The following is a 26,063-nucleotide window of genomic DNA, read 5'->3' on the forward strand; positions in this document are numbered from 1 at the left end:
AGGGCTTTTATGCAATCAGACTTAAATTTAATTCATTTTCATATAAAACAAATTTAGTTTTTTATAAAAAAAATGCCAATATTAAAATTTTTGCCCAAAACTTTTGCAAAAAATCCATCTTTTGAAATAAATTTTGAAAAACAAAACAATATCAAACTTTTTACGAACAACTTTTGCAAAAATCCATTTTCAGAAAAAAAAAAAACTACATTAATTCGCAAAAAGTAACAATTTTTGGTTTTCTAAAAATAATTCCAATATCAAATTGTGTACAAATAATTTAAAATTTCATTTTAAATATAATTGAAGGTCAAAGTGTTAAAATTTAGAAAAAGACAAAATTTAAAATGATGAAAATTTTAAATATCAATGTGTGAAAATATAATTTAGAAGTTAGACAAGGAAAAAAAAAACTGAATTTAGTTTATACTTTTCGGTTACAATTTTGGGATTATGGATCAAATTTTACCCTTACTAATGCCTAAAAAAGGTAAAATTTGTGTTTTAAAAAAAATGAGGCACGCATCGCGTGCGTAAATTGCTAGTATATCCATAATGTTAGTGGAGTTAGTGGTATATGCGCAGGTAAAATGTATAAGCAAAATGAACGTGCAGCAGTATCTAACTACCAGCGCTACAAATAAGGAACGAAGATGCTGATCAGTTTGTTCCTAGATTCTAGGGAGTATAACCAACTGCCTTATTGTTAGCACGTGCATACTCTGAAGGAGTGGAGGCTGATTAAGCAGAATAACGGCTACAGAAGTGGTTGGTGGGATGCTACATTTTAGCGTCCATAATGTACTAATGGAGCAAAATGTGGAGCAGTAGATACATATTGTAAAGGTTAAATTTTATATCCATACTATAAGTAACTAAAGATAACCTTTGAATCAACTTGTTCTTTCGTCTTTATTACCACATGAATTTTCCTGAATCTGTCTCCTCATTCTCTTGCCTCTTCTATTTCTCTGTCCCTATTTTTCTCCAATGTTCACTCTGTTGAAGGTTCAAAAGCTCAATTGCAATTGACTACTTGTATTTTCTGCCTTTGATTTTGTTATTAAAATGTCATAAGCCAAAAGTTCTGTTTTAGGCTTGTAGCCTATATCTTTAGCTATTATCAATGTACATGAGAAACTTTTGTTTTTAAAGGAATTCTCTTATGAAGTTTCAAGGTGAACTAATAATTCATAGAAATTCAATGTCAAAATACGAAACAGAATGCACTACTCATATCAGAGATTCACAAGACAACATAACAAATATGTATAATTGTGTATTAATAAGAAATTCACAAATTATAATTCACTCATTCACCAATTGAATTCAATAACAAAGTAAACAAGTTATAATTTACCAACACTGTAAATTCCCAATTCACAAATTCAGTCTTTTAATTTTTAAATTCATAAATACAATCTTTTTGATTTTTAAGTTCAAAAATCAATAGATTCCTAATTCACAAACCCATAAATCCACACAATTCATGAACCCATAAACTCACAAATCATTAAATCTTTAGATGGAAAATAAATTGAAAGAGCTTTTGAGAAAGAAACAAAGAAAATTAACCAACAGTACAGCAGGCTAAAATCTACAGTCACACAGACCGCAGACCCGGCAGGCGGTAGAGGTGGCGGAAATCACCGGTGCGACAACTCAGCAACAATTAGAGAAGAATGGCGCATTAAGAAGCAAAGAATAAGCCCTAGAAGCCCACAACCGTAAGAATTAATCGTGTTAAGCATACCTAGAAGCCAACGACAAACAATAACTCGAGGCGACCGACGCCGACTAACGAGGGGAACTGAGAGAGACGGAGAATAGAGAGTGAAAGAAGTGTTTGAGTTTGAGAGAGAGATTGAACGGAAACGGCAACATTAAGTTTAGGATTTCTTTTGATTTTTCAATTTTTTGGTTATATTGGTTGAAGAGTTTGACATCTGCTTGAAACGATTCGGTAGTAACTAATACCGGTTCCATGATTTCCACTGCCGCCATTCTTAAGAGAAGAAATTTGAAGAAAAAGAGAGCAACGAGAAATTAGAGGAGAGAGAATTTAATGGTAGTTTTTTTTTTTGAGAGGCGAAAAAAACCTACCAAAAAGGGTTTACAGCAACTTAGAACTTAAAAAAGACGGGTTTAGAGCAAGAATACATAGTAAGTGCTCCTAATTTCTAGCCATGATAGTTTTTTTTTCAATTAAATTATTATGACAGATTTATTATTATTATTAATAATCAAAGATAATAGTTTTTATTATTCTCATAAAAAAATCGAAGCATCACATAATAATTTCATAGCAAAGATAACACACATTAAGACAAGTGTTAAGTGATATATTATCAATACAACCTAAGATAACAGTTCTACGGTTAAAACGTTAAATTTAGACTTTACATATCAGTTGCTTAAATAAGAGTTAATTTAGGAGTGTTATGTTTGCCCTTTTTTGTAGTAGTGATATCATTAAAAGATATTGACAAAAAAGTATATAAGGCGTGTTAGGGTTTTTTCGTCCTCCTTTCATCTCTCATGCGCCTCTTTCCCTCAGATCTTACGCCCTCCTCTCTCTCCTCCTCTTTCCTCTCACCCGTTCTTTCATCGTTTCTCTCCTCTCATCCCCTCTCTCTCTCTCCTCTCTCTCCTTTCATCCTCTCACCTCTCACTTGTCGGTCTCATCCTCTCAATTCTTGGCTAAAGGAGCTTCGGTTCAATGGTCGAGTAGCTCGAAAATCAGTGTAGGATCGATTCCACCGGTGTTGAAGGTTCTTCATCTCGCGCTTTTCTTCCCTTTCCTTTCATCGCCATTTTTTTATCTCTCTTCTCACGATTTTTTATAGATAATTTCCCCATTTTTTGTTAAACCCTAACCCTCGGATTTTTTTTATGTCTGAAATAGCGGGAAGATTTGGCTTTGTCGGCTGTCTTCTTTGATCGAAAATTAGAATGACATATTTCATAAAACTCTTTGGCTCTACGAGACAAAAGGAGAAGATAAGAGATTAGAGGTTGAGGATGAGAAATGATCAAATACAACAGTGATAAAAAGAGGTGAAAAAAGTCAATAAAAATATATTACCTAATCAAAGAAGCTAGTTGCATCACTCTCATCATCCTCGTCTTCATTTATGGCCTCATCACAATAGTTTGAATCATGATCCAAATCAAGAGCAATACCATGCTCTTCACGATGCCAATATTGAACACAAACTAATGCTTGAACAGTTTTGGGATTCAAAGAGCTACGAATAGCGGAGACTGTCTTTCCTCCAATGCTAAATCCAGACTCTGAAGCTACCGTACTAACTGAAATAGTAAGTAAATTTCGAGCCATTTTTTAGAGCTCTGGAAACCTAATTGCATTTTGGTGCCAAAATTCTTAAACATCCAAATCCAAATTCAAATCAAGGGGCTCATCCTCCAAATACACATCAAGTTGTAACTTTTCATGTTGCGTCCTAGTACTTCTTGGGTTGTAATTATTATAATCATCAAAAAAGTAATGGTGGGCAAATTGACTACTTGGAGGAGGGGGGTGACGATAGGTGATGTTGAAGATTGCAACTTATAATCATTATATAAAGCTCTGAAAGTTGTCAACACCTCTTCTACTAGTACCATAGCCTCATCCGTCCCAATCAACTTGGCCAAACAATATTCGACAAATTTAACCTTGAATCTAGGATCAAGAATGGTCGCACAAGATAGATAGACATTATACTCAGACCAATACTTGTCAAATTTCTCCAACAAAGATAGCTAAACATTACAAACAATCAGCAAAATCTATCGCCTTTATAAACATATATCGACCTATAGATAGGCAGCCCACAACTAGTATTGTTATTTCTCTGCTACTGTGGTAGATATTCAATATAATCTGGATTGCCAAGGCTAATAAACTGTTGCATTGTGGAAGATATTTAATTGCCAAGAAAGCCCCAAGATGGCAAAGACCAATAATTATCAACGAAATAATTGAGACATAATTCACCAAAAGTGAAAACAATTACTCCTATTGATATATTATAAAATGAACAATTACAGTGAATCTAACACGTCCAAGATGAAATGAAGGAAAAAAACTAGCCAACTTTACATGCACACACATCATTATAACAAAGCAAGAAAAAGAACTCCATTATCAACATTTCTTCAAAATTCTATGAAGCATAAAATAATCTCCCAAAACTCAACACTAACTTTGAAACCTAAAAATCGTTAGAAAATCATCATCTATCATCATCATGAACTCACATTCATCGTCATCAAAGTGAAATCGATCAGAACTCAACATGATTAGAAGGAGAAATACCTGAAATCGAAATCAATTGCCCGCAAATAAAATCACTAAAACAGATAAAATTAACCAAAAAAAGAGAGAGAAGAAAGATGCCTCTTTCAATTTATCATAAAACAGAAGCTGAAGAGATTATCACACATAAGTAGAGAGGAGAGAGAATTTAGGGTTTATGATTTGGGAAAATTTTGGGGGAAATTTTTTAGGATTTAATTTAGGGGGGCGCAGAATAGAAAGCAGTCAGAGGGGAGAGAGAAGAGAGAATAACATGATTAAACTCGGCCCTTTTATTTTTAATACAACCCATTTAAAACCCAACCCTTTTCATTTCTAATATAGCCCATTTTTCACCCGATCCATTTTGAGTCCAACCCTTTTATGAACGGGCTGGATGAGAGCTGAAAACATGCCCCAAGCCTGTTGAACACCTCTATAGACCAGATTGCTTATTATGCTCCTCAACCTGAGTAATAACAGCTTTTTCCCTTTCTCATGTTTGAAAAAATTAGCTGGATAATTTGCTTGGTATGACCAGACATGTTTATCTCTTCAATAACTGCCAGAGTACTGTCTCTTAGTTGTTGCCACCAAAATATTTAGGTTTGTCGGAGTAATCTCCAAACCTTCTCTTAGCTGCAATTCTTGCAAATGACATGGATTATTCTGAAATATTGTGAAGTTGAGATAACTACTACTGATGCTTGAGATAATTCGGGTAATGGAGACATCATTAAGATACTTCCAGATACTTCCCCTAACAACTTCATGGCCATCACTTAATCTTATCACGAACTTAACAAGGTGCATGTCTTATTAAGATTTCAACAGCTTCTTAGTAATAATACCACATCTGCAGCTCTTGCATTCACATGTAGGAACTGGCTCTATGGAGTCCAATTGACCTCCTAGCATCTTGATCTTATTATAGTAACTAGAAATATTTATCTACTTGTTTTATGTCATGCAAAGCTTGTTTCAGAGAGCATCTAAGGACCAGATGACTGGCCATACCTCTCTTGAAGGTTAGTCCAAATTTCATGAGCAGTGCTAAAACCTCAAACAACTATACTTTTGCATCCCTCCCATGCTTTGAACATAGCATTATCAAAGTCAGGTTTAGAAATCGTGCCATCAACAAATCCTAATTTGTTTTTAGGTGATAGACTAAGAACATTGAGGGTTTCCAATCACCATGGCCACTTCCATTGAATTAAAGTGAAATCAGTTTCATTCCAGAATTATCAGAACTAAGAAGGATGAATGTAAAACGGAGACGTAGGATTTTGTGAAGTATCAGTCTTTGCATTTGTCATTTTTCAGAATATTGAGATTTCAAGAATTAATTGAGAAATTGAATGAAGAAATAACAACACATGATGATGTCTTACAGTTAATGAAGAATAAAGAAGATTTGATGAATCAGATGACAAATTGATTGAAAAAGTCAATGATAAAATGACGATTTTATGAATTGTTCGAACAATCAGATGATTAATCAGCAAATATAATTCAATGAAGCAATAGTTGGTTCTATTTGAAGAAATAAGCGCATTAAAACGCAGAAAAATAGCAGCGGAATTTCGAGAGAAAGTTGAAAAAGATATATCTCTAAATTTTGGTTGAACTGAAAAAATGAAGAACAATTGATTAAATAAACTTCCAAAATCGCAACTGTAAGCTCTAATACCATGGTACGATTTCAAAGATAAATAAAAGCTTCAAAGAATGATGAAGAACACACCAATAATTTCATCCCTCATTGCTCTCTTTATTTGAGCTTATTAGGAACTAGAAAGTAGAAACTAATACATTTATTGAGAGAGAATTACAACCTAGAGAAATCTAAGTGTTTGAATGAATGAATATATAATGACTGCAGAGATCTATTTATATGTTACACTATCAAGAAGAAAAGAAGAGGGTTGATGTGAGCTGGCCTTTTGTTATGATTATGTTATCCAAGTGGTTGAGTTTGTTGTTGTTATTGGATGTTGTCTGTCATCAGTTGTATTAGGATATTCAACAGAAGTTTATGAAGTCTCCCTATCATCTTCACGCATGTTGAAATCTCCATTATTTGAATTAACAAGTGTTTCGGACGTTACAGTGGATGAACTTGGTCTAGGCTTCAAAGAACTACATGCTCGCTTATCTGCAAACAATTCTTCAGGGATTTCTCTTGCAATTAATCTCTAAATTATTCAATTTCAAATTAATTTAAATAGTAATTAGTCAAATTAATTTTAGTCAGTTAATTCTTGCAATTATGTTTCTCTAAAGTATAAGAGGAGGAGAGAAATGATTAAGGTGGAGTATTTTTAGAGATAATATGTAAATATAAGCGTGCAAAGCTGTATTTAGTAAGATGGGGGTGTATATATTAAACTTATTAGACTTAATTGAACAAGGGTTGGAGCCTATTCTATTCAGCATAAAACAGTTAAATTAAAGTGAATTGAACTGAACTGAAATGAATAGTGATATGTGAGAGTAAAATTATTGTACAGAGCTGAACTGAACTGAACTGAATTGAATTGAACTGAACTGAACTGAAAATAAGCTGGAGAGCACAGGCCCTTGGTAGGAACATCTGGACAAGGTAAATTAAGGTTATGTTCTCCCCAGCTTATTTTCACTTCAGTTCAGTTCAGCGCCAATCAGTTCAGTTCAGTTCAGCGCCAATCAGTTAAGTTCAGTTCAGTTACATTCTTTCATAACCAGTTTGTTAAATATTATTATCATGTTGGTCTAATTTATTTTACTAATTACTATTATTATTATTATTATTATTATTATTATTATTATTATTATTATTATTATTATTATTATTATTGTTATTGTTATTATTATTTATTTTTAAATCATTATTATTAAGTATTATTATTATCATTTCTGTATATTATTTTGTTTATTATAGCTTTACTCATTATTATTACTATTATTATTAGGAGGAACATGGTTTAGGTCAAAAGCACAAATAAACCTATGGTTCTTGCCTATAAACCAATCAAATCGCGTCAAAACGATTTATGATGTAATTTTGCACGGTCCGAACCGATCATTATTTTTATTACTAAATATTATTATATTATTAAATCTAATTATTAAAATAGTAATATTAATTTACTTCTTAGATATCATTATTGTTATTATATAATCATCATCAAGTATTAAAATATTAATACAAATAATATAAAATAATTATTATTAATTATTGTTATGATCGTTAATTACTATTATTATTAATAATTTATGACTATTGATATTATTTATTTATAACTAACATTAAAAAATATTCAAAATACTATTATTATTATTATTCATTAGTAACTATTAATTATTATTACTTATCATTATAATTATTTAATATTCATATTATTATTGTTTAAATATTATTTATATTTATTACATTCAATTTAATTCAATTCAGTTTAATTCAATTTAGTTCAATTCAATTCAGTTCAGCTCCAATCAGGCAAACATCATCTTTAACTCTACAAGTATACAAACATAACAATCCCTTACATACTCGTATCACTCACATGCACAATAATCATCATTTAGGAAATTAACTAGACAGTCTAGAGTCTAGACCTAAAGTTCAAAATTTTTAATTGTTAAGGACCTAAAGTATAATAGTTAAGGTCCTTAACCATAAACAAATTTGTGCTCGTTTGGTTGAATGTATGAAGTGCAAATTCCTTAAAATATTATCTTCTCATGTAATTGTATTTCTTAGGAATTGCTAGATTATGTTTGGTGATTCAAGGGAAATGAAAATTTTCATGGGAATTTCCACTAACCTAGGTCCCCTAGGTAAGTAACTTCCTCCATATTGTGGGAAGTGAAACTTCCTAGGAATTTCTACTTCTCATGAATTTGCCAACCAAACAATACCAAAAAATTTCAATTCTTAGGAATTTTAACTTTCTGTGTTAAATAATCGTGTCCGTTTGAGTTATCGATAGCCTATGGGCAAACTACAACAAAAGGGCCATACTTAATAAGTGATATAAAAAATTTCAATTTCTAGAATATGCAATAATTAAAAAAAATTGTTGTGTCTTTTTCTGATTTAGGTAGGATTTTGTGTATTTTCTCTTTTCCCTTTTTAGTATAACTGTAAGTTTATTTGGAAATATGCATTATGCTTATGTTGTGAATTGAAATGTCTTCCCCTTTCTTGAATATTTGAAGTTAAATGTATTAAATCAACAATAATTTAATTTGATAAGTTTTTAGAAAACAAAATAAAATTATGATTGAAAAAGATCTAATAATCGCTTAATTTAATCACAATGAAATATTAAATTGGACATTTTTTTTTATTTTCTGAAAATCATAATAATATTTAGTCGAAAAATCATATAATAAAGATTTTTTGAATTAGGACTGAAATAATCCAAATAAAGAACAAAAATTGTAGAGAAAAAAGTGAAACTAGCCGAACATTTTTATATTGTTGGTAGAATCTCTTTGAACAATTGATATCTTGGAGTATGAAACCAGTGAAATACAATTTATGAAACAAAATTTCAAAGTAAAGGATGAGAAAAATAGCATATTAAGAAAGAGAAAAATTAATGAGTAATTAAGATGTGAAGAATAACGGAAGGGGGAGTATTTAGAGGTAATTCGAAACCTTTAATCCCGTTGTAGTTGAACGTTTGAGAAATTGTTTATAAAAGAAATAATCTTCAAGTAGAAAGTTGCAACTTATTGAAAAAATAAACTAAAAAAGAATTTTGGAATTTTAAGGTGGAGAATGAATAAGTATGGATTATTTGAAGACTGTCACAATGGAAGATTAGAAAGGAAAAAGGTGTAGAGTTGACGATAATTCTCGCATGTAGTGTTTTTTTAAAAAAAAAAATCTTTTAATTTATTGGCCTTTATTAATTTGAGTTTGGCATTTGAGGCCTGAGCACACCCCCCTCTCGCCCAGACCCAAATACAATCTTTTTTTTTTTGACGCGAAGCTCTATCAACTATCGATTTATTCAGCTTGAATCAAATTTGCATTTACAGCTAGGATGGCCTCTGTAGGCACTTCTTCTAACCACACACGCAAGCCACTAAAATTGCAAGACATATGGGCTAGCTTGTGAGCAAGCTTATATATTCCCATCCCTACAAACATAACAAAAAGATAAACTGGCACAATTTCTACCCAACAGCAAAATGTCCCTTACAATGTTCCCAAAACTGGAGTTCTCCACAGCTCCCTTCCTCATATGAGAAATGAGTTTGAGGCAATCAGATTCAAGCACCAAGTTACGAAAACCGGTATCCATCGCTATACGCAAGCCCTGGCAAGTTGGCCACCGCTTCTGATACATCTATCTCGTACCTTCCTTCCAAGAGGTGGCAAGTTGCCATTAGAACATCCCCTTCGCAGTCGCGCAAGACGCCACCGCAACCAATTTTTCCATCATTAAACACCGCAGCATCAGTGTTTAACTTTAATCTTCCATCCTCCGGGGGCTTCCACCCTCGGGTTTACCTACTTTCTTCCTTCAAATTACGTCATGCTCCTCGAAGAGCCTCTTTGAACTCATGGACTCTACTCACTATTTTACTCAGCATGTGCTCTAAGTTAATACATTTCTTCTCAAAGAGCCATTGATTGCTACATAACCAGACTCCCCATAATACTCCGAAAGAGATCCCACCAGTGATCGTTTGTGATTTTGGTGAATCTATCACACCACTCCCTAAAAATCGAAAATCTTCCATGATCTGTGTCAATTCGTAACGGGGATATGTGCCACATCCATTTAGTCTCCTCACACTCCACCAATGTATGTAAGATGGTTTCGGGCCCCTCACCACACATTGGACATTTACGATCTTCAGTGCACCCTCTTCAATACAGATTTTCTCTAACAGCCACCCCATTGTGCAGAGCCTGCCATCCGAACTACTTGATCTTCATCGGTACTTGAGCCATCCATAATCTCCGCCAGACTCCCCCAGTGTCACCCTCCGATGTAGAGGTTTTCCCCTTCTTCTTTTGTGCAAGTTCAAGGTGGTATGCGCTTCTAACTGTAAATTCACAATTTTTTGAGAAGTGTCATGCCCACTTATCTGAGCATGGTGAAGTTGGCAGTGGAATACTTCTAATTGCAACAATTTCCCATTGCGAAAACAGGTGGTTTAGTTTTTCTTCACTCCACTGACCATCCTTCATCAATTCTCGCACCACCCTCGGACTATCATCTGTTCTCACATCTGGCCCAAACGCTCGAAAGTTTGGGAGTGATGGAATCCAGGGGTCATCCCATATAGCCACATTCGCACCTAAGCCCACAATTATCTTCAGCCCTTTTTGTAGTAGATCACGAGCTAAGAGAATCGACTTCCACGTGAAACTCGCCTCGGGGCTCGGCTTTGCCTCCATGAAAGAGTTGTGCGGGAAGTACTTACTGGCGAGGGTTTTTGCCATGAGAGATTCTGGAAATTTAATTATTCTCCATGCTTGTTTTGCCAATAAAGCCTTGTTAAAAGCCGTGAGATTTCGCATTCCGAGGCCTCCTTTCGCCTTAGACTCGTATAACTTCTCCCACGCCACCCAGGCTAACTTCCTCTCATCTTTTCTTTGGCCCCAAATGAATTTACGTAACATGCTCTCCAACTCGTTTAGAATAGAAACTGGGATTGCAAAGCATTGCATTGCATAGGTTGGGCTGGCCTGTGCTTGCTTTGATGAGGATTTCTCTCCCTGCATGCGATAAGAAACCTTCTTTCCGCCCTTTTAACTTTTTCAGAACTCTTTCTTGAATATGTTAAAAAAAACTCTTTTCTTGGATCCACTAATAGAAGTTGGTAGACCTAGATATTTGTCGTGTTCCTCCACATCCTTAAAGGATAACTTCATCTGAAGCAAATCTTTCTTTTTTGGCTCAATATTTCGACTAAAAGACACCTCAGATTTCTCCATATTCAATTTTTTCCCCGAAGTAACTTCATAGGTTGAAAGAATTTCCTGCACCTTCTCAATTTCCTCCTCATTTGCTCTTATGAAGAGCAGGCTATCATCTGCAAAAAAACAAGTGAGAAATAGCATTTACTTTTTTGCCAATTTTGAGACCATGAATCTCTCTTGTAGCCTCCGCATCCCTCAACAAAGAAGACAAGCCCTTCGCACATATAATAAAGAGGAAAGGGGAGAGGGGATCACCCTGTCGAATCCCCCTCGAAGGAAAAAAAGCTCTAGTTGGTTGCCCATTCAACAGAATGGAGAGGAAGGGGGCCGCACACAATTCATCATCAAAGTCATATAAATCACCGGAAAACCCATCTTGAGCGTCATTTGCTCCAAAAACACGCAGTCCACTCTGTCATAGGCTTTGCTCATGTCTAACTTTAGACCCATGTACCCAGTCTTCCCCTTTTTCTTTTTTCTCAGATAATGAAAACATTCATAAGCCACCAGGATATTATCAATGATAAGTCTTCCCGGCACAAAGCCGCTCTGTGATTCATGAATAATGTTGGGAAGAACTCTTTTCAATCTATTTGCAAGCACTTTGGAGAGGATTTTATATAAGACATTACACAGACTAATGGGGCGGTAATCACCCGGGGAGTGGGACTCACAATCTTTCTTCTTAGGAATCAAAACAATGTATGTATGGTTTAGATCCCCAATACTAGCACCATGATTCAGAATGTTTAATTTTTTAGTCACATCATTACCAACAGTACTCCAGTAATTTTGAAAAAACAACGCACACATACCATCAAGTCCAGGCGCTTTTGTCTGGTGCATTTGATTCAGTGTATCGTAGATTTCTTCTCTATGATAAGGCTCCGCTAACATTGCTCTCATGGGATCCGAGAGCGTGACGGTCATCTTGTCTAGGACTGGAGCCATCTCCACATGATCTGTTGCGTGAAATAACTCCTGAAAGTGGCGCACCAGAATCTCAGCAATATCTTCTTCTATAACATTCTTCTCCCCATTTGCATCACGCATATGAGTTATGTTGTTTCGCACCACCCGTTGCTTCGCTTTTGCGTGAAAAAAAATTGTGTTATTGTCCCAGTGTTTCAACCACTCTTGCCTACTTTTCTGTTTCCAATATATCTCCTCCCTCCTTTCTAGTTCGTCCATTCTGTCATCAATCATCCGCATGCGGGCTATATTTTCTGGTGATGGGTCTTCGCCCATGAGCTTACTCATATGATGCGAATAGGTTCTCATCTCCTTCGCGAACTCACCGAACTTTGTCTTACTCCACTCTCTAAGCTCCCGAGCCATTCTATTTATATTGACACATGCATCATCACCTTTACACCAGGCTGCCTCCACCACCCCCTCACATTCTTCTTCCCTAGTCCACATTTCCTCAAAGCGGAACAATTTACATTTCTTTCTATTTTGCCCCTGCGTTATTTTGTCACACATGCTCAACAGTATAGGCAAGAGATCGGAACGCCTTTTCTTTAGGTGCGAGACAAAAGCCCCTGCACATCTTGCTCTCCAGTTCGAGCTTGCTATAAAACGATCTAACCGTTCTTGTAGATTGTTTTCCCCATCTTGGTTGTTTGTCCAAGTGAAAGGGTACCCCACAAAGTTTAAATCCTCTAACTTACAATAATCACAAGCCTCCCGAAAAAGAACTGCTTCATCAAACCGAAAATCTGCTCCCCCTTGTTTTTCAGTAGACCACATCATCAAATTGAAATCTCCCCCACACAACCAAGGCAACTCGTTTTCATAATACAAAGACTTCAAGAGCTGACCCGTCTTTGCTTTATTTTCAGTTTCAAGGTGACCGTAGACACCCGTAATTAAATCTCCACTTCCATCCCTTAGCATCAGTAATCAATACATCGATGTGGTTTCCAGAAAACGATGTAACTGTTACATCCCATTCATCCACCATAGTAGTCCTAGTCCACCCTTTCGGCTTCTACCGTCGCCCACACAATCCACTACTAACATCCCTCTAAACTTCGGTTTTGATCGAACTTTCTCCATTTCATGTTGGTGTAACTTTGTTTCTTGGAGAAACACCAACTGGGGGTTTTCATTAATGACAACACGCCTAAGCGCGTTGACTGACGGGGCGCTCCCCAAGCCCCGACAGTTCCATGAGAGGATGTTACTCATTGGTCACCAAGGGCCCATGAGGTAGGGCCCGCCACTCTATCAGCTATGAATTCAGCAATTTGAGGACTTAGCTCAGTCATATCTAACCCTATTTTCTTTTTAACCACAATTCTCGCTCTCAGTCATCTCTTCACTTTCCTCCTCATCTTCCCTGCCTTTTCGTCGAACTCCTACCATCTGATGCGCCCCTTTTTCTCCATTACCTCCCTCCTTTGACACTCGTCGCCATCCTTTCTTTTTGCCCTGATGTTTATCCACCTCCCGTCGCGCGACTTCCTTGTCTATGTGATGGTGTTCACTCCTTACTACGTCATTGTCCTTCTCTCCACAAGCCACTGTCTTATTTAACTCCTCTATCTCCTCCTCATCACTTGCATTCGTATCTTGTAGAGACACTTCTATCAACTTGCTTGCTACCTCCTCCACTCCCCCCTGGACACTTTCGTGGCTCACTTTTTTTTGGTTTTGTGATGAACAGTTCTCTTGCACAACTTCCTTCCTTCCAGTGCTTAGAATCACTTCCTGTCACCGTACTGCATTTCCACGGGAAGCTTTTAACCATTCCCCAAAATTCATCGTCGGTTCCTCATCGTCACAACATACTATACAATCTTTCAGTCCATGTCCTAGCATACCACAATGATAACAAAACAAGGGTGGTCGTTCATACTTGATATCAAAGAAATCTTCTACTCCTCCCCTCATTTTGACTTTTATTTTCTGGATAATATAAGAGGCTTTCTAATGTCCACCCTTATTCGGAGCCGGATGGATTTGCCTATGCCTAAAGAGCCTGAGTTATCAGTTTTTACATAGGTTCCTATTTTCCTCCCAATAGCCTCTGCATTAGTACTATTCAATCTGCCTTTGAAAGGCAGTTTATAGACCTCACCCACATAGGTAATTCATACAACAGCATATATGAGGGTTTGACAGTACCTTGGATGTCTCCGAAAAACTGGCATGTTTATCGAAATGCCAAGGTTGCCCTTCAACAACTCGGCGTTTGTCTCGCCAATGGTGGAACTGAAAGACAAAAGTATTGTCTCCCATGCTGCTAATGTCCAGGCTGTGTGTAGGTTGCCATATGTTTTTCATGGTAGTCATGAAAGCATTCACTTTTATTGATCGTTTTGTCCAAAGTTTTCCGACCAACCCTAACTCCATTCGTGCCTCCTCTTCTTCCTCACCTTCATCATTCCATTCGATCGCCTCCTCCCCACTCCCCTCGTCGCCTTCTCCATTCAGTCCTTCCATCGTCATAGAATTAGGGTTACAAGAATTTGAATTTTCACAATCCCTAAGATGATCCTCTCCATTGATTGCGAACCCAATCAGAGGTTTACTTAATGCCCTTCCTTCCTCTCCACGTGGGTTGTTTGATGTGGAAGCCATGAATTGGTAACCACAAATCTCGAGACAGCCTCGAGAAGGACTCCAATACAAGAGAAACCCTAGAAATTGCCTAGACCTACCCTTCCAAGGAAAACCTAGAGGGAACTTCCCATTTGGACCAAATACGATCTTGTAAATAATGTTAACCAAACATTTTGGAAATCATAGTTTAACTATAAGAAAGTAACTGAAAAAGATTATTACTCCCTCCGTCCCAAATTATTTGCTACATTTGCTTTATCACAAAGACCAAGGAGAGAGTTGGGACCATTGCCATAACAAGAATTAACAAAAAAGCAAATAGGTAAATTGTGGGACCTATGTACTATATATGGAAATATTTACAAAAACCAAGGAAGGAGTGATGGCTAATTTGTAAATAAAGTGTGGGACCTATGTACTATATATGGAAATAGTTGCAAATGTAGCAAATAAATTGGGACACACCTAAATGGCAAAATGTAGCAAATAAATTGGGACGGAGGGAGTATTAGATATCCAAATCTCGTAAATAACAATGATAGATTAGTCTCTCTCGTCAGGTAATTGAACTTTAGGCAGCAGAATACTGTATTTCATTAAAGAATCATGCAGGTCTGCAGTTGCAGTGTTGCCAAATGCCTTTGTCTTTTTAGCATGAAGACAAATATACAAACTTTGATAGAATTGAGATAAACCCACACTTCCAAAAATCATTATAGCACTCAATTATTAACCTTAAAATTCAGATTATATAATTCCAGATTCTTACCCTGAAACCAGAAGCTCTGAAATCATTCACGTATAATCCAGACTTGGTTAAAAACCAGAAAAACATGCACATATGGGTCCCCCATCTTTAAAACCGACTTAACCCCACTTCTTAGTTCCCCCCTCTTTAATTTCTCATTATTCCATCTCCCTCCAAAATTCTTCACTCATCCTAACCCAAAACCCTTGTTTCAATTCTATCTCTTTCTCACGTATTTTCACAACTGCAAATCTGCAATTAATACCATAACATTTCAAAACAATGACAACCCACATCAGAAGATTACTCCCACTTGAAGAAGATCACAACCCAACTTTCTTCTCCACCAAAAACGATCCTCCCCCATCAAAAATTCAGGAGAGAGAAAATCCCACTAATTACACCCCATTAAAGCTTAATCCTCCGTTTGACTCTGCAATGGCGTTAACTGTTTTAGTCCTTATAACGGCTCTTTTTTTCATGGGTTTTTTCTCAATCTACATTCGCCGCTTCGCTGACGATTCCTCCGTCGACCCGACCCGCCGACGCCGGAGCTCCAACTCGGCTGCAGGTTCCTCTACGACGTCGTATCTTACATCAAGGTTAAGAGATGGTTGTTCTTCTTCACCAAAAGGGGTGGACCCCACAGTAGTGGAATCACTACCGGTGCACATGTACTTCGGTGGGGATGCGAAGCAGGGGAATATTAAAAATAGTAATATTGATGAAATGGAGTGTGCCATTTGTCTAAGTGAATTTGAGGAGAGAGAATTGGTGAAAGAGATACCATACTGCGGTCACGTGTTCCATGTCGGGTGTATAGACACGTGGTTTATAAGTCACGTGACTTGTCCGCTTTGTCGGACGGCGAATCTATTGTTGAAGATAGGTGGAGGAAAGGAAGAGGAGCAACACGTGGAGATCGCGGAAGAAAGAGGGTTGAGTGTAAGTGAGGTGGAGAGTAGTGGTGGTAGAGAAGTGAGGTTGGTGGTGGATGAGGGTGACACGTGGCGTGATAACGAGAGAGAGGTGGGGTCTGTTGGTGAGAGGAGAAGTACTAGTTGTCTATGGTTTGGTGAGAGAGTAAGATTGCATCGATCGTTGAGTTTTTGATACCTACCCAAAGTAGAACAAATAAAGATGAGAGTGTATCTGTGTATGTCTTTGAGTTTGATTATATTGAGATTAGTTTCTTTTTGATTGGAAAGAAACATGTACATGACTAGATATATCAATCTATTGTATAGAGAAATTTTTGACATGAATGGTAATCACTTTTGTATGGACTCAAAGTTGAACTAGCACGGCATATCGCATATAGGTTGGATCAAGGTCCATGAGTTGGATAGAAAACAGCTAGCATAATTAGTAAGTCAAAAAAAAGGTAAAAAAAAAAATAACAACCTTCATACTTCATTCGTTCTAAAATAAATAAAACACTTACATTTTACGTTATCTCAAAATAAATAAAATATTACTATAATTGATACTTCTCTCTATATCTCTCTTCATTACATGAATCTTTCTTTTTCGTTTTCTCACTTTCTTTCCCTAAATCTCCATGCCTAAATCCTATGTTTAATTTAAAATAGAACGAATGAAGTATTAGAAAACAACTCATCCTTTTTCATTTTTGAACTTAAAATTGTTCAATATCCTCCACCCTTGTTGAACTTTGTTAAAAAAAGTTACCTTTGCCGGGATGTAAGATTGATAAATTGTACTGCAAACCAACACAATAATCATTAAAAATAAAAGTTGCAAAAGGAAAAATGCAACTTCAGATTGGCCTGACCTGCTAAGATTGGAATGCAAGACCCGTGAGATGTAGGTCCAAGTAGGTCATACATCTCAAAAAAGAAAAACAAGCCTGCATATGAAGCACGAAGAAGACCAAAAAACAAAACAATAGCAAGATGCAACAACTGCTAGTATTTACCATGATGACGAGAAATGTATTAACGCATGACTTAAAAGTGTCAGCAAAATTAAAGAACTGCATTTATATGTACATCCTCGAAGAAAACGGAGCTAAACCCGGGGCACCAACCATACAAAAGCTTCATCTAAACTCAGTATATAATCAAAGAAGCCGTTTGCTCCTGTTAATTTTTCTTTCCTTTCAAATAATTATGAGTATTTTCTATCGGTCATAGTTTTTCAGGATATACACAGAAAATATGGTCGAAATCGGAAAGAAAATATTGTATTTGTGTGTAGTAAACACGAGGAGGACTGAGCACTGAGAAGCTGCCCAAAAAAATGACAAGATTATGTTGGCATGGATTACCAACTCTCTCACAATCTCATCCTCCATTTTATTAATTCTATTGTATAAAATAAGCACGGATCACTTCAATAACAGGTGCCTGGCACATTGGACACTTCCCATTACCTTGTACCAACAGATCCGCGCATTTTGTGCATGTGCACATGTGCCCACATCTGCACAATCAAGAAGAGATCAAATGTGAATTAAGAATGGAGAATAAGTAATTCATTCATTACAGTATTGATTCTCAAACAGCTTCTTTACCTGTACAATAAGGAGTCAATGTTGGTGTTAGAACATATGCAGCAGATACCTTTCCTTACACAATCCCATTTGTAACTGTCTTTAGGCAGCGTACTTTCTAACGCGTCTGTTCAAACAAAATAAAGAATAACATGAGCCACATTATTCAAACGTAAACAGCAAGAAACTTCCCTACCCCCCCCCCCCCCGAAACCTGCAGTCTATAGCTTGCCTGATGAACTGGATGATCGGTTCAGAGCTGCGGAGACCTCCTGTCTCACAGATCGTTGCAGTTCAAGTTGCATATCCATGCAGGCCTCCAACATTCTCTGCATGTTATTTAGTCTTTGCTGCAGCCTAGCCATGTCAATCCTCAAATCGTTAATGATCTCCCACTCCTGTGCAGATGAACAACTAGAATTATAAACCTCCGATATTTGATTGATTGCTAAACAGGCCAATAACGAAGATGAAAATGATATTGAACTCAAAATGTCTGTAGTCTAGAGACAAAGATTCATGCAGATAGAGGCAACAAAATGATAATAATATAACAATCCAATTACAGATTAGTAGTTCAGGAACTTAAAACAAGAGTAATCCTGCAATATTTAACAAGTTGAAAGCCACGGGCCCACGACGATAGAGGTTATTGCAGATTTGCAGCTCAAAGAACACACTTATTGTCAAGCATGCGAGAGAAAGGGCTAGACAACAGTGAATCAGCCAGGAGACCATTTCATTTACTTAACAAGCTACAGGCACTGCAGACTTCTATCATAGATAGTAACCAAAATAGCTCTCCCTGAGAAGGCCTAGACAACAGTGATATTTAAACAATGCACAATATAGACACTAGACAGCAGAAACTACAGTCGTTCATGTTCTAAAATATTAGCAACAGAAGAGAATCAGTAACTCACGGTTCCAGGGGGTTGTCGTGATTCACGTCTAGACCAATTCGGATGGTTCCCCCAATGTGCCTGAGGGAGAGGTGGTGGTCTAGGAAGTGTTCGTTGGCTTGCCTCAGCATGAATGCCTTCAGGTCCTGACTCCTCACCGTGGTCTGTGCCTAGGTGATCTTGATTCTGCACAGTGAAAGGAGGAAGAGAAATTTCATGTAGCTCCCAATCATCAGGAGCATTTGTTTGCCTCTCCACATACGACTGTATCAACTGGTCCAGGCTCTCACGAAAATCACTATGAAGAAGACTTGAAACTGTTCTTCTGCAAGATGAAACTTCAATGGTTAATAAAGTTCGCAGGATAAGCAAACAGCAGCAGAGTTTGTGTTCTTGCAAGTAAAAGATAATAATAATAGAATAAAAGCAGATAACAAGAACAGTTACCTATTCACAAGTTCTCTAAGCTCCATATGATACACATTATCGTCGTCAGAGAAATAATACGTATCAAGTCTACCAGAAGCAACTCCGGAACTAGAAGGCATTCCCAACCAATCTCTTGGAGTCTCCAGAGAACCACTTTCATGCCAATAATCTTGTGCATCATTTTGCTCTCCAGCTTCACTTTCCAATGCACGATGAGAGAATTCTTCATCGCCTCCAGGCCAATGCTGTCTGTCTGTTTCAACTTGGTCATCATCTCTCCATTGGTTTGATAGAACACTACCTTGCCATCCACTTTCTTCAAACACTCTACTTTGTTCTGGCCAATCCTCCACCTGGACACTAGATTCTTGGTCATTCACATCTTCAGATACATGCACTTCATCATCTAATACATTATGGATGTTGATTTCTTCTCTATGAGTATCGAAGTGGCGGGACATTTCATGGGTTTCTTCTAGATCGCTAAATGCTCCGCTTTGGCTTCTTGATGGTTCTTGAGAATTCATCAGCGAGTAACCCTCAACTGAAGAACTGCTAGGAGGCACACTAGTAGCTGTCTCTGATCTGTTCTCCCCTTCAGAGGCAAGCTGTAGCCCTGCATTGACCTGGGCTTCCAGTTGTGGATTAATGCATCCACTTGAGCGTTCTCTCAGTTGACTTGCATTAGCTGACGGACCGACATCAGAATCTCCTTTAGGATCACTTTGTTCATAAGTCCCATCAAAGACCTCATTTGCAGGACCATTTTGCTCATGAGCAACATCGACGACCTGATTTGCAAGCTCATTTTGTCCAAGAGCACCATCAACGATCTCACTTGCAGGACTATTTTGCTCACAAGCAACATCAACGACCTCATTGGTACTATTAGCCTGGGTTTGATCATCTCTGCAACTATGGGGACTGTTCTCAGAAGAACCACCAGAGAGATCACTTGCTTGAACTTGAACATGGTTCTCTAATCTGGATAGAAAACCTCCCCTGCAGATAATATGGCGTCAAGACATTAATACATGATAAGAGAGGTAAGCTGCATAAAGATTTTTTGGAAATGGCTGACCTCATTTTTAAGAGATTTTTTGTGTGGAAAATGATACTTCCTCCATTCTGAAATAAGTGAAAACTTCCCTCAAAAAGTCACACATAAAAAAGAGAAGTGTTTCACTTATTTCAAAATGGAGGAAGTATGTGCAACCCATAAGGCTGCATGTAAGAAGCTAAAAGTAGAAATATCAAAAAATAACCAAGCATTAATAACACCAATTGACAAGTGGTTTGTCATAAATTGCCAAACTATTACCATTTAAGGATATGTTTTTATGCTTAAGCTTATCTTTCAGGAGTGCATATATCATAATTATTTGCAAGAGATCCATTTTTCGAAACAAATACAAATCTATGGGTAATAATTCTTCCGCATGATTTTACAATGACTACAATGATAATGTAGCCATTACAAGAACCAGATCTGCACCCTTGATTGTTTGTGATATTCTTTGGACCATTGATTGTGTTGACCAAAATAAACTATTTCAGACAAAGAGTAAAAGCAAAAATTCTCTTTCATCACCTTCCTATCAGTTACCCCTCTTCTTAGTTATATACTCTTTTCCCCAAAAACTCTACTTCCTCTCTCTACATTCACAGTTATACTTTGTGAAGATCAAGAAAGCCCAATTTATCAGATTTTATACTTAGTCAAGCATTCCATGAATTAGACAAGAGTCAAAGCAATTCATAGCCATGTATGGAATCTTATGGTTATTGAGGTTGGGGAACAGTTAATAAGCTTCAATTGCTTTGCTTTTCATCTTGTTTAGTAATGAATACAACTCAGTAAGTTGTGGCAAAATAAAAATTTACGTGGGTGCACTGGCTTTTCTGTTTTTTCAACAGAGATAAGCAATTACACATTGCACAAAGAGAAAAGACTAGTTCCACACCTTTACAAACATTAGCCAATCGAACATTGTATTTGTTTTCCGTTGACAAGAGTTTCTATGGAAACATTAAAGTGAGGTTAAATATCATAGAATATACTTCCTCCGTGTTTTTATTCTTGCTACATAGAGAAAGTGGGGGGTTTTTAAGAAAGGTAGAGAGAGAAAGTAGGGGACCACCACTTTTTGAATAAAAAAACATTTGTTAAGGAAAAAGTATGAGTATTTTAAAAGAGAAGGTGGGGGACCACCAACTTTTTAATAGTATTTTAAGATTTTTATGGTGAAAAGGAATCCATTTATGGTATGTAGCATCTATTATGACATTTCCATTTAAGGGAAATGTAGCATCTATAAAAAAACGGAGGAAGTATTAGATAAATTAAAATATATATATTTCGGGACAAAGTTGATTCGTATTTCATGGCTTAAATTTTTTAAATTAAATAATACTCCCTTCGTTTTTTTAGATCTAACATGTTGACTTTAGGCATTATTCATCTAATACCCTTTGACCATTAATTGTTATTTATACATAAGAAAAAATATAGTCATGTGTGATCTTGTTTGATTCATCACGGTATGCACTTTCCAAATATATATTTTTTATAATTTTTACCTTTATACAATTAGAGATATTATCAGTCAAAGTTGTGCCTCGGCAAATGTCAAAGTCCAATGTTACATCTAAAAAAACTAAGGGAGTACTACCTCCATTTCCTAAAGATCTTCCTTGTTACTCTACAAATACCAATGAGAATCAAGTTGTATGGGGTGGGTAAAGTAGGAGAGAGAAAGGGGATAAGATAAATAAACAAATAAAAAGGGGTTAAAGTAGGAGAGAGAAAGGGAGTAAAATTGAATTAATAATGTAATGGTGGACCATATGATAGGGACATGAAAGGGTAAAAAAAAAGGGGGGGGGGGGAATATTAAATAAGGAATAAAGTAAAAGAGGGAAGATCTTTTGGAAACACACTTAAACGGAAAGAGGAAAGATCTTTAGGAAACGGAAGGAGTATATGTTTTGTATTTTCTTATAAGTTATATAAATGAAATGACAGTATTTCCCTTCAAATTTGAAGATTTTAGATTCTAAATAATTACAATGGCTACAATTTCTTGGCAATCGGCTATGCTGGAAAGCCTTCCTAGTTCTCCCCATGTAAATTTAATCGGCATCCAGAAACTCATCAGTCAGCAAATTGTCTCTTCATTTTAAAGTAGTACATCAAATATTTGTTAACCAGTAGCAATGTTCATAAGTAGTGGCTTCCATAGGGATAAAAGAAAATGTATTTGAAACTACTGAGCAGAACCCGCAATATCGATGATGGGATAAGTCTACTTTCACCATCCCCTTTTCATGTTTAAGGTCACTGCTGGAAGCCAGATACAACTTCATGAATACTCAGTTCTCACCCTAAAAAAGCTTGGATTTGTTCATGTTGTCTTGGGATTAAGGCTTACGAACTCCATTATGTAGGATAGTAAGTTGCGATATAGGGAACGCAGATACATCATAAAGCATAGTAAAAGAGAACTTTCAGCTGCGCAAAAGAATGAAAACCCACACATACATAAACCAGAGAATACTAAGAGGATTATAGAAACAGAACAAAAACACGAGGAAAAATGTCGGCCACAAAATAAACAAGGTGACCAATTAATAAGTTATCAAAATCCCATATTCAGACAACAGCAAGGATATAACAAACACACCTCAACTCTGACACAGTTTGCCTTTGCCTGAGTAATCCCAGTTCACTTTCTGCAGTGGAACGTGGGCTCGCCAACTCAGCTGAACGCATATTCTGAAAACATCGAATTCTGAGTAATGACTGCAAAAAGAAATAAGCATAATTATCATTAACCATCAGATATAAGTAAGCTGATTGTTTGTCTGCTCTTGTCACATGACAGAGGGTCTGTGAACAAAATAGCAGTTGCAAAACATATATGCTATATAACCAAACTTGTAACCCAGAAAACATAGGCTTACTAGATAGGATATTCATTTGGAACGGCCAGAGATTGGAATATGGATGCAGCACATTTCCATTATGACAGAATATAAGCAGATATAAATTAATCAACCACGGACTTAGGGTGCAGATATTTAATGTCGAAAAATATAGATTTAGATTGCAATCCTTACCTGAATTCGGTTGCGATGAGCAAAACGACTAACAGGCCGAGTCGCCTCCAAGCCCTGAAGCTCTTGCCGTTTTTCTTGTTCCTTCTTGGCCAATAAATCAACCAGGGCCTGCCTGCCACATAATCTACGAATTGGCCTTCGGTTACTTTCAATCTGACCTTCATTATGATCAGGAACTTGCGCATCACGGACTTGTTCAATCTGAGAACCGGCTTCAGACAATTGATCTTCTCTCGGTTGACTCGTCATTTGAATCCATTCCCTCACAACTCTAACCCTCTCACGCTCAGTCTCACCGAGCCATTGACCCCTTGAACCTCGGTTCCTATGGGGAACACTCGGTGCTTGGGTAGCTCCACCAGTATTCTTCCACTCCTGAAAAATTCTCCTCACCCTCTCCCTCTCAACTTGCCCAAAATCTTGAGATTGCTCCGATGACATACTCTGACGATCATCTTGCTCATTTATATTCCCTCTCTCAGAGTTGATCACAGACCCATTTTCACTCTCACTCAAATCCTCCAAACCACCCCTACCTTCCCTTTCTGGACAATTTGACACGCCCTCATTGCTCTCAACAGGCAACCTCGACCTCCTCCTTTCACGGACACGATTCACCACGCATTCATCCTCAAGCTCCCGCCACATCTGTCGGATTGAGGATGCTCGGGTGCTTATACCCCCTTGATTTCCAATGCGTCCTGATGACGACGATTGAGACTCCCTGAGAATGGCAGACTCAATCACTGGAACATTATGCAAACCCGCTATCGCCATTTTCTATGTCAAAACTATTAACTCTCAAAACCCAAAATGAAGATCAAAATTCCTCAATTCAACAATAATTAACCATTCCAACTTCCTATATAATCAAAATTATCACGAACAGCGCACGCATTGAATAAAAAACCTGAGCCACGCTATATCGTTTTTGTATATCAAATTATCAGATCATTGGATCTGCAGAAAAAAAATTAAACAACCCTCAATTCAAATTGTTAACATACCCACAATCAATTTTGACTTAATTTACAATATATACAAATTAATTTAATTAATTATAAATAAATTCTACACAACATCATAGTTTGAAAAAATAACATTGACCCAAATTGACAAAATTTCCCCAATAATTTTATCAAAAATTTCAAACCTATCCACAAGAAACTCAACAACCCATTTTCCAAAATAACACCAACAAAAAAACCCAAAAATATAAAAATTCAAATTTTGGCATTTTTGAAAAAACACCCAAAACCCAAATTTCAACAAAAAACGAAGAGATAAGAGAAGAAACAATCTACATAAATATAGAAACAAGCAAAGAAATTTAAAAAATAAAAATAGAAATGTTGGGTGAAAACGATAAGTTAGATCGTGAATGCACAACAAGAAGAAGTAAAAAAGAAATTAAAAATTAAAAATACAAAAATACAAAAATAAAAATAAAAACCTGAGAAGAGTCTTCATCGTTGAAACTTTCAAGCAAAGAGAGAAATAAAATCAAACACGTAGTTTTTGAAGAGAGAGAAAGTAACGTTGGGAAAATGTACCTGAGAAGAATAAAGAAGCCATTTTTGGAGCTTGAATTTGAATCCGCAAAAAAAGCTATAGATAAAGAAAGAGAGGAGAGAGAAAATAAAAGAAAAGAAAACCCTAATTAAGTAACAGGAAAATACAGACAAAAGAGAGAGAAAGAAGGAGTCTTGTAAGAGAAACGAAGGTGAGGAGGAGAGAGAGACAAGAGGAGACGAGGAGGGAGAAGAGTGGAGGGATTTTAATTTATTTATTATGGGACTTATTAAGATTTTTTTTTTCTTTGTGTGTGGGGTTGATATGTGAAAATTTTTGGGAAATTAAATTTGGACTTGTAACTCCATCAGTATGAGATGATGAGTGTATAAATACCCCAAGTGTATCATGTACTATATGGTAACTCAAATGTGATTGTGTTCATTGAATCTCGATTTATTATGTAATTATGTTCATTTGGAGTTTTTAAATGAATAATGAACACAAAAATAATTCATAGTACACCCAGTTTAAAATATAAGACATATACGTTTTGTGAAAATTTATTTTAGCTATAATTATTTTTTATAATATGACAAATAGAAATTTTAAGAAAATATACTAGTAGATCTGTGTCATTAAATATATAATAAATTTATTTCTTATAGTTTTTGTCAATATATATTAATAGTAGTAACCCGTTAAAGTTCGATCTCGAATATTATGGTGTCTTATATTTTTAGAAACTGTTGATTTTTTAAAATACTTTCTTATGGCGGTAATATGTGAAAATTTGGGAGATTAGATTTGTATAAGCTCGAAAATCAAATTGTGATTTTTAAAATGTTGACTCATTATTAGACGAAATTTTAGGCTAAGATAGGTTCATTTTAAGAGATTGTAACATTAGCTTGTCCATAAATTTTTTTTACATTTATTGAACCATTGTCATAAATTTACTATATTATAATAGTGACTATAGATATTGTTTATAAACGCAATAAGATTGAAAATGACGTTATGCCTTAATAAATCGA

The 26,063-nt window shown here is 36.2% G+C and overlaps 2 protein-coding genes and 1 long non-coding RNA gene across 6 annotated transcripts; 1 reads left to right on the top strand and 2 right to left on the bottom strand.

Moving 5' to 3' along the window:
* Positions 1-1,259: 1,259 nt before the first annotated feature.
* On the bottom strand, positions 1,260-6,546 carry LOC125493401 (uncharacterized). The gene is made up of 3 exons (XR_007269946.2): positions 4,322-6,546; positions 3,086-3,312; positions 1,260-2,980 (listed from the first exon to the last, which is right to left on the bottom strand). It is a non-coding gene; the product is annotated as an uncharacterized LOC125493401 (long non-coding RNA).
* Positions 6,547-15,494: 8,948 nt separating this feature from the next.
* Positions 15,495-16,835, top strand: LOC104883219 (RING-H2 finger protein ATL57). Its single transcript, XM_010667700.4, has one exon. The coding sequence runs from the start codon at positions 15,832-15,834 to the stop codon at positions 16,660-16,662; it is 831 nt and encodes a 276-aa protein (XP_010666002.2). The 5' UTR covers positions 15,495-15,831; the 3' UTR covers positions 16,663-16,835.
* A 691-nt stretch (positions 16,836-17,526) lies between these two features.
* LOC104883229 (uncharacterized) lies at positions 17,527-25,329 on the bottom strand. 4 transcript variants are annotated; one of them, XM_048635755.2, is made up of 8 exons: positions 25,068-25,329; positions 23,515-24,474; positions 23,079-23,197; positions 19,414-20,397; positions 18,988-19,291; positions 18,297-18,462; positions 18,086-18,191; positions 17,527-17,994 (listed from the first exon to the last, which is right to left on the bottom strand). In XM_048635755.2, exons 2-8 carry the CDS (start codon positions 24,289-24,291, stop codon positions 17,877-17,879), a joined length of 2,574 nt encoding a protein of 857 aa, XP_048491712.1. In that variant the 5' UTR covers positions 24,292-24,474; positions 25,068-25,329; the 3' UTR covers positions 17,527-17,876. The 4 variants fall into 4 exon arrangements, with proteins under 4 accessions (XP_048491712.1, XP_048491713.1, XP_048491715.1 ...); XM_048635756.2 differs by having other exon boundaries at positions 24,968-25,329; XM_048635758.2 differs by having other exon boundaries at positions 23,515-24,238; positions 25,068-25,328.
* Between the last annotated feature and the right edge of the window lie 734 nt (positions 25,330-26,063).

This window comes from Beta vulgaris, chromosome 9, assembly GCF_026745355.1.
Source record: "Beta vulgaris subsp. vulgaris cultivar EL10 chromosome 9, EL10.2, whole genome shotgun sequence".
Classification (NCBI taxonomy): domain Eukaryota; kingdom Viridiplantae; phylum Streptophyta; class Magnoliopsida; order Caryophyllales; family Amaranthaceae; genus Beta; species Beta vulgaris.

What these genes read in the sequence shown, in the direction of transcription:
- LOC104883229 (XM_048635755.2), bottom strand. Translation starts at nt 24,291, where the DNA reads ATGGCGATAGCGGGTTTGCATAATGTTCCAGTGATTGAGTCTGCCATT. An exon ending in CAAACTGTGTCAGAGTTGAG is followed by an intron (nt 20,398 to 23,078) that starts GTGTGTTTGTTA and finishes TATTATCTGCAG; the next exon opens with GGGAGGTTTTCTATCCAGAT. An exon ending in CTTAGAGAACTTGTGAATAG is followed by an intron (nt 19,292 to 19,413) that starts GTAACTGTTCTT and finishes TTCATCTTGCAG; the next exon opens with AAGAACAGTTTCAAGTCTTC.
- LOC104883219 (XM_010667700.4), top strand. Translation starts at nt 15,832, where the DNA reads ATGACAACCCACATCAGAAGATTACTCCCACTTGAAGAAGATCACAAC.